This window comes from Centroberyx affinis, unplaced genomic scaffold (assembly GCF_046629955.1).
Source record: "Centroberyx affinis isolate AG114_WGS23_722 - 3 ecotype Tasmania unplaced genomic scaffold, CSIRO-AGI_Caff_v1 ptg006641l_1, whole genome shotgun sequence".
NCBI classification, from domain to species: Eukaryota; Metazoa; Chordata; class Actinopteri; order Beryciformes; family Berycidae; genus Centroberyx; species Centroberyx affinis.
The window spans coordinates 22,501-31,490 of record NW_027283369.1 but is presented as its reverse complement, the minus strand read 5'-3'; the positions used below and the strand labels follow the sequence as shown (position 1 = coordinate 31,490).

At 43.3% G+C, this 8,990-nt stretch overlaps 1 protein-coding gene across 1 annotated transcript in view; it reads left to right on the top strand.

The window, feature by feature from the left end:
• The first annotated feature begins 6,068 nt into the window (after window positions 1-6,068).
• serpinc1 (serpin peptidase inhibitor, clade C (antithrombin), member 1) overlaps window positions 6,069-8,990 on the top strand; it is a 7,435-nt gene continuing 4,513 nt past the window's right edge. The window contains 4 exon segments of the mRNA XM_071512934.1: window positions 6,069-6,425; window positions 7,035-7,250; window positions 7,415-7,552; window positions 8,788-8,990. The exon segment at window positions 8,788-8,990 is cut by the window's right edge and continues 16 nt beyond it. Of these exon segments, the coding sequence (XP_071369035.1) occupies window positions 6,069-6,425; window positions 7,035-7,250; window positions 7,415-7,552; window positions 8,788-8,990 (914 nt within the window).

Here is an 8,990-nt window from a genome sequence, read left to right as displayed (position 1 = left end):
GTAGTTAGTATGCGAGTCGCCATTCTGCTGCTTTAAAGGATCAGCTGATAGATTTAGTTCCTCTATATAACTCCTCTCCTCCTCCTGTAGCTGTTGGACCCACAGACAGTATTGTCTGTAGCTGTTGGACCCACAGACAGTATTGTCTGTAGCTGTTGGACCCACAGACAGTCTTGTCTCCAGTCAGCTGTCAGTTGAAGCTTTGCTGCCTCTTGCTGCAACAAAGAGTCCAAACTGTTAGTCAGAATATTCCAGAAAAGCCGAGGAAGAGAGGAGTTATATAGAGGAACTAAACAGACAAACTTCTCCTTTAAAACCACCAAGCAGAGATGTGCTGACAGGCTGAAGACGCTGCAGAAGACAGTGAAGGACAGGAAGCAGCAGCTGAGCAGCTGAGCAGCTGGCTGCAGACAGGAAAGACTGGAAAGACAGGAAAGACAGGAAAGACAGGAAAGACAGGAAAGACTGTAAAGACTGTAAAGACTGTAAAGACAGTAAAGACTGTAAAGACAGGAAAGACAGGAAAGACAGGAAAGACAGGAAAGACAGTAAAGACTGTAAAGACTGTAAAGACTGTAAAGACAGGAAAGACAGTAAAGACTGGAAAGACAGGAAAGACAGGAAAGACAGGAACGACTGGAAAGACTGGAAAGACTGGAAAGACTGGAAAGACTGGAAAGACAGGAAAGACAGGAAAGACAGTAAAGACTGGAAAGACTGGAAAGACTGGAAAGACTGGAAAGACAGTAAAGACAGGAAAGACAGGAAAGACTGGAAAGACTGGAAAGACAGTAAAGACAGGAAAGACAGGAACGACTGTAAAGACTGTAAAGACAGGAAAGACAGGAACGACTGTAAAGACAGGAAAGACTGGAAAGACTGGAAAGACAGTAAAGACAGTAAAGACAGTAAAGACAGTAAAGACAGGAAAGACTGTAAAGACTGTAAAGACTGTAAAGACTGTAAAGACTGTAAAGACAGTAAAGACAGGAAAGACAGGAAAGACTGGAAAGACTGGAAAGACTGGAAAGACTGGAAAGACAGGAACGACTGTAAAGACTGGAAAGACTGGAAAGACTGGAAAGACAGGAACGACTGTAAAGACTGTAAAGACAGGAAAGACAGGAAAGACTGGAAAGACAGTAAAGACAGTAAAGACAGTAAAGACAGTAAAGACTGTAAAGACTGTAAAGACTGTAAAGACAGTAAAGACAGTAAAGACAGTAAAGACAGTAAAGACAGGAAAGACTGTAAAGACTGTAAAGACTGTAAAGACTGTAAAGACAGTAAAGACAGGAAAGACTGGAAAGACTGGAAAGACTGGAAAGACTGGAAAGACTGGAAAGACAGGAACGACTGGAAAGACTGGAAAGACTGGAAAGACTGGAAAGACAGGAACGACTGTAAAGACTGTAAAGACAGGAAAGACAGGAACGACTGGAAAGACTGGAAAGACTGTAAAGACTGTAAAGACTGGAAAGACAGGAAAGACAGGAACGACTGGAAAGACTGTAAAGACTGTAAAGACTGTAAAGACTGGAAAGACAGGAATGACAGGAAAGACAGGAAAGACAGGAAAGACAGGAAAGACAGTAATGACAGGAAAGACAGGAAAGACAGGAAAGACAGGAAAGACAGGAATGACAGGAAAGACAGGAAAGACAGGAAAGACAGGAATGACAGGAAAGACAGGAAAGACAGGAAAGACAGTAATGACTGGAAAGACAGTAAAGACAGTAAAGACAGGAAAGACAGGAAAGACAGGAAAGACAGGAAAGACAGGAAAGACAGTAAAGACAGTAAAGTCCCGTTCACATCTACATCTGGAAAGGCACTCAGAGCACAGACCTCCGCCAAGCTCCCTGCTGTTATCGCTTGTTCGTGAGTCGGATCCGGATCCGCTCCAAAATGTAACGGGTTCTTCCTTGGCCCATGCTGCACCCTTCCACCAAGTTTCATGAAAATCGGCCCAGTAGTTTTTCCGTAATCCTGCTGACAAACAAACAAACAAACAAACAAACAAACAAACAAACAAACAAACGCCACAAGCTCCTTGGAGGCAACTAGAAACTAGAGAGCTCCTCCTGTCTGACGCTTCACCCAGAGACACCAGGAGGCCGGAGCTTTGTCCTCACCATACGATACACATCACGATAAATTGCAACACTCGACATAATTTACTGAAAATTTAAAAATAGAAAATCCAACTTGCTGTGAACCACCTGGTAGTCTAATATGTACATCACATTATATTGATAACTCAGCCGACAAATTGAGTCAAAACTATTTAATTCAAAGGGATTTGAGGGAAATTTAAGGACATTTTAAATCCGTTTAAAACATGAATAATTTTTTTTTAATGTATCGATACGAGGGGCTGGAAAATCAATACAGTATCATGGAAAAAAATATTGCAATACTCAGCCGTATCGATTTTTTTGCACAGCCCTAGTTGAAATATTATGTGAATCTGTCTCAAGTCAAGTCTCAAGTCAAGTCTCAAGTCTAAATGTAGAACAGCAAGTCAAGTCAGAACAAATCAAGAGTCCAGTATCAATTTAATATCTTAAAGAAAACTAAATATCTAGGACTTTTCAATGCAATATGGTTTCAATAAGAGCATCATGAGTTTGATTTCTATAATTAGTTTCAATTTCAATAAATTCAATCATTTCATACAAATTCAGAAAACAGAATTTAAAAAGTGAAAAGTTAATCAGTTCTTCCTAATCAACCTTCATACTCAGTTTTGGTCAGATCTGAAGTGTTAGATCCTGCTGACAGACGGACACAGGGGCGGACTCAGTGATTTGGGGGCTCTGGGCAAAGGCAAACATGGGGCCCCCTGAATCCCAACATTCACCCTTTTTTTTATAATTTATTCTCTCCTCTTACACACTTTACAGTATTATCTCTTTAATCGTTTTTTAATTTATCTTATTCTGTATTTCTTATCTATCTTCTATTTTCCACGGCTTGCTCAGTTCTTTGCATCTCTCAGGAAATGGTGCCGTGGCAAAGCCAAACAAGGTTAAAGTCAAGAGGCAATATTGCACTAGAAGTTAGGTGGAATAGCCCATTACCACTTTAACCTGACAGAAGATTAAAACATTTTTATTGTAACTAAAAGAGGGGTTCTTTTTAGTGTGTCTGTTTCTCTTAAACTGATGAGAAATATGTTTATTGAAGTTATTGTAGTATATTGCGGGGCCCTCTTTGCCCAGTGGTGAGACTGGCCCCGGACGTCCCGACCTGCTCGGAGGAGGAAGCGACTCACAGAACTGAAGTCTGATCACTTCCTCACTGCACCCGATGCCCCGCCCCCTTCTTTCTTACAACTTTAATGTGATTGGTTGAAAATGTTTTATCATCGTGTCTGCATCCAAAAAAACTGAGATCGAACCAAAAATCTAATTCCAGTTCTGGTTTTAGATGTTTTAATAGTTATCATATTCCAGAATACAGACGTTCTACTGAGAACCATTTAAATGTTTTTATAGTTTAGGAAAAAAGAGAGAGACTCGTTTTTTATACATTATCAGAATCTGCTGTGTCAAAGTCCTGTCTCCCACTTTTTTCACCTATTTACAATTATTGATAAACATATTATTCCTCCGACTGGATTTCAGTGTGAATCACAGAATCACTGATTTTGTTTTTTGTTTTTTTGTTTTTTAAATTTATTTTTTTATTTGGTTATTTCTCACATCCCCTTTTACATCAAAAATATTTCAACATAGGTTGACAGTTTCCTAGAGTTTTATATATCTGAACAATTCAACATGAAAATATGTATAAAAATAAATCAAAACAAATTGAAATAATAATAACAATACTGAAAATAACCAACGTAAATAACACAAACATATCAAAACTAAACATGGGTTATATACAGGTTCACCTTACAAAGACACACATATTCAGTCCAATATACATAGGAAAATATCCATATTATTTATCAGAAAATAAAAAATAAAATTTCCTGTTAATTTAGTCTCTCTTTAAAGAAGACACAGTAGACTAGCTGCAGTCCAGTTCTTTACTAAGTAAATGTTCGTTCAGTTATCAATCCCAATGTTCCCAGTGCCTCCATTAGTGGTGTCCATCTTTCTATAAAGATTTCCCTCTGTAGTCTTAGCATATATGTAATTTTTTCCACTCTATAAATGCTTCTTAGAATTGTTTTTTGTTTTTCATAAATGTATTTATTCATTTAACAGGTACAATGAAATACAATATATATTAAGGACTCATGTTTTTTACATTTTTCCTCCACCCCTGGTCCTACATAGAATTTCTACAGATACAATAAAAAGAATAAATATTAATAATAAAAAACAACAACCCAACCCTTCCTTCTTAACATTGTGGTTAAATCAATAATAAAACAAAAGAACATGCAAAACACTAGAACATTTGTCCTGTAGTGTCTTTAATTTAACTAAATAATTAATCATCGGGCCCCAAACAGACTCATATTTTCCAGACGACCCCCTCAGGTTGGACTTAATCTTCTCCAGGTTTAAGAACATCATGAGGTCTTTGAGCTGTAGAGATGCTTTGGGGGCAGACGGTGACTTCCACTCCAACAATATTCTTCTACATGCTAATAAGGAGGCAAGGCAATACTGTCTTTTGATGACCTGGTAATACTCCATGCACCATGTTTAAAGCCTCAGTGAGGTGTTTGAAAATAGCTGCCCAGTAACCTTGTAGACGAGGACAAGACCAAAACATGTTGTCATGTTAGCTGGTGACATCTATCTGATTTTGGGGTTTTATCCTGGAGGAAGATCCACAAGCCAAGACTCTACCAGAGTCACACACAGATTTAAATGACTCAAATCCCTCGTTCCTCTAAACCCCAAACCCCTCTGTCCTGAAGCCTCAGTCTGAGGTGTGGACCAGGTGAAACCGGTTCTGGTTTGAACCCGGCCCAGGACCTTTGTCTCATGTCCCTCTCTCTCTCTCTCCCCCGGTCTTTCCTGTCTCTCTAAACTCTGAACTGAACAAAATGGGTCCGGTCAACAGTTGGTGTTTTTGCAGCTGATTCCAGGTAGCAGAGGATTGACTAACAGACGGATCAATATCTCAAAGGTTGAGCTGAGGAAGCTCGGCCGGCCGGACACTGACCCGCTCCCCAAACCCACACCGATCCTCTGCTCCACACACTTCACCTGCTCAGGTAAGACTGCTACTGCCTTTATTCAGATTAATATTCGATATCAATATGCTTTAGAGGATTTGTCAGATTACAGCTGGTCTGAACTGTCTGTCGGTTCAGTCTGATTCAGATCTGTTACAAACCTTAGAGAATGATTTTAATTTAATGACATGGGAAACGAACTCGCTGCATAAATGTTTCTGTGTCTGGTTCTCTGGTTAAACGAGGCTTTGAGAAAATCAAACACCTGTAATCTGGAGCTTTAATCAGTTCTGAGGTTTGGTAACTTTGTTTTCTGTAGAACAACCAAAGTATTTTAATATTGACCTAAAAAACAGCAGCATTTAGACATGAAGAGTTTTATTCCAAAATGAGAGAAACGCCATTAAAAAAAATAAAAAAAACATGACAGCCTCTCTAGTATTAAAGTTAGGATTCATCTGAAGAATGTTTCATTTTTTCAGGACAGAATCATTTATGTTTTTCAAATATTCCCTGATGAATTTCAGGTAGCAACATTTTTCCAAGAAAACCTTCATATTCAGTTTGAGAGACAAAAATGATTTTTTTTTTTTTTTAGCTAAATGCAACTAGAAACTGGTTGGGGAAAGAATAAGTGGGGATGACTGGTGTGTGTGTCACTGTATTTGTTTGGTGTGTTTGATTATTTGGTGTGTGTTTAGTGTTTGTTTGGTGTGTGTGTGTGTTTGTCTAGTGTGTGTATCACTGTGTGTGTGTGTGTGTGTGTGTGGGTGGGTGTGTGTGTGTGTGTGTGTGTGTGGGTGGGTGGGTGGTAGGTTGACTGGACAGTATTGATGTTACAGCAGTAAAGCAGCAGACAGACTGATAGCGTTACAGCAGATCTCAGGTCAGTCATCTGTCCTCCTATCGGTCGGTCTCCAGGATGAGGCCGTCCGATTGGTTGTTGGTCGCGGCCTTGCTGCCGCTGGTCTCCGGCGCTCAGGACATCTGCAACGCCAAACCTCGCGACCTGCCGCTGGAGCCGCGCTGCATCTACCGCAGCCCCGAGCCCGAGGAGGACGGCCCGACCGCGGCCCCCGAGCCGGTCCCCGAGTCCACCAACCCCCGAGTCTGGGAGCTGTCCAAGGCCAACGGCCGCTTCGCGCTGTCGCTCTACAAGCGGCTGGCCGGCGGCAAGCCGGCCGACGCCAACATCTTCCTGTCGCCCATCAGCGTCTCCACCGCCTTCGCCATGACCAAGCTGGGCGCCTGCAACGAGACGCTCCGACAGATCATGACCGTGAGTCAGAGAAGCCGCTCGGCTCCGTGGCCACTGACCACTAACGGGTAACGTAAACCTCTGTGTCGAAGTGTCGCCGCAAGTCTTGGTGGTGTCTCCGTATCTTACTGCTCCTCTCCAAAAATATTATATAGATATATATATATATATATATATATATATATGTATATATATATATATTATATGTATATATATATATATATATGTATATATATATATATATATGTATATATATATATATATGTAGAGCGACACAAGAGCTGTGATTGGCCGCTCGGTGGCTCCTCCTCCTGTATCGGTCACTGTGGCTGATAGTGAAGACAACATGGAGCAGATGAAGAGAGACGAGCTGAGGAGGTTCAGATGTTCATCTGGACCACAGATCAGCTCCCGATTATAAAGACACCAGTTTCACTACGACTTCTTCTGTGGTTCCTTCTCTGGTGCTTCTGGTGCTTCTCACGCTACGGCGACACTGCGGCGCAGAAGTTTAATTCGGCCTTAACCGGACCGACCTGGGAAATGTACCCGTGCGGTCTGATGTGGTCTGATGTGGTCTGATGCTGCTGCGAAGGTTTTGTTAAACATCCGGTCTCTGCCGCCCCGCAGGTGTTTGAGTTCGACACCATCAAGGAGAAAACGTCGGATCAGGTCCATTTCTTCTTCGCCAAACTCAACTGCCGTCTGTACCGGAAGAAGGACCGCACCACCGAGCTGGTGTCCGCCAACCGGCTGTTCGGAGAGAAGTCGCTGGTCTTCAACCAGACCTACCAGAACATCAGTGAGATGGTGTACGGAGCCAAGCTGCTGCCGCTCAACTTCAAGGTAATCTCTGTTCTGAGACGGTTCCTCTATAAACCGCTCCGCTGTGTGTAGATCAGCAACATCCGGTTCCTCCTGAAGTCCAGTTCCCATGTTAGACTAGATCGGTGTAGGTTCGTGTGTTTAAGGGATCCAGAACTACTTCTTCTGCTCTGTTTGTGCCGCAGGAGAAACCGGAGCTGGCCCGGGTCACCATCAACAACTGGATCTCCAACAAGACGGAGAACCGGATCCAGGACACGCTGCCAGAGGGAGCGCTGGACTCCAACACCATCCTGGTGCTGGTCAACACCATCTACTTCAAGGTCCTGACAGCCTGAACTTTAGCTCAGCATTTCGTTTGGAGCAGGGCCTTAAACCTCCAACCAGACCTGAGGAGACAGCGAAACAGAGCGGTCAGGAGTTCAGCTGTAGGACAGGAGAGAGCGCAGAGAGAGAGAGAGAGAGAGAGAGAGAGAGGGAGAGAGAGAGAGAGAGAGAGGGAGAGGGAGAGGGAGAGGGAGAGAGAGAGATGCCTCCACTCCTTGTGAACAGAGCATCAGATGATCAGATCAGACAGCAGTAAAACGTAACAAAATAGAAAGGAATCCTTCCAAAAAACTAAAAGGTGGGGCAGAGAAATTGAGGGACAAAAATAACGGCCTGTGAAGCTGAGGCATCAAAAATGACCTGATCAGCAGAGCAGGAACGACATCAAGAGGCTCAGGTCCTCTCTCTACATGCCCCCCCCCCCTTTACTCCACCTTTTAATTGTTTATAGTTTGTTATTAGACAACGTTATAGTTGACTCCCCTCTCCTCATTGATAGATGGTCTTTGGAAATGAACAGCTGTATTCCTCTTGAAAAGATCACATATAATCTTAGAAAAGGATACAACACCTTTCTGAAAATTTGGCAGCCTTACCTAGAGTATAGACACATCACTGATCTCATCTCAGGTTAGTCAGAAGGTCTCTAAGGCCTCTAAGGCCTCTAAGGCCTCTAAGGCCTCTAAGGCCTCTTTAAAGGATGTAACACTGTGTTGGTGCAGTGTCTCTCTGTGTTTCACTCTATGCCCTGACCTTTTCTTCTGTTTTTTATGCAGGAAGGGAAGGGAATTGGGGTTTCTTTGTTGTTCTGTGTTCTGTGTGATTCTTCAAAATAAATCTGAAAAAAATATTCCAAAAAAAAAGGTAGAAACTGTCCCTGCTCTGAGAGCCGTGATGACTTTAGCTGCCGATTATTAAAGATGAGAATCTGAACCGTACTCTCCGTCTGAACCGTGCTCTCCGTCTGAACCCTGCTCTCCGTCTGACCCCTGCTCTCCTTCTGAACCCTGCTCTCCTTCTGAACCGTGCTCTCCGTCTGAACCCTGCTCTCCTTCTGAACCCTTCTCTCCGTCTGAACCGTGCTCTCCTTCTGACCCCTGCTCTCCTTCTGACCCCTGCTCTCCGTCTGACCCCTGCTCTCCGTCTGACCCCTGCTCTCCTTCTGACCCCTGCTCTCCGTCTGACCCCTGCTCTCCGTCTGACCCCTGCTCTCCTTCTGCCCCGCCCTCAGGGCCAGTGGAAGAGTAAGTTCGATAAAGAAAACGTCTTCAAGGCCGACTTCTCCGTCAGTCCGGTCCGGAGCTGCTCCGTCTCCATGATGTACCAGGAGGCCAAGTTCCGGTACGGACACTTCCCGGAGGACCGGGTGCAGCTGCTGGAGCTGCCGTACCGCGGCGATGACATCACCATGGTGATCATCCTGCCGGCGCCGGA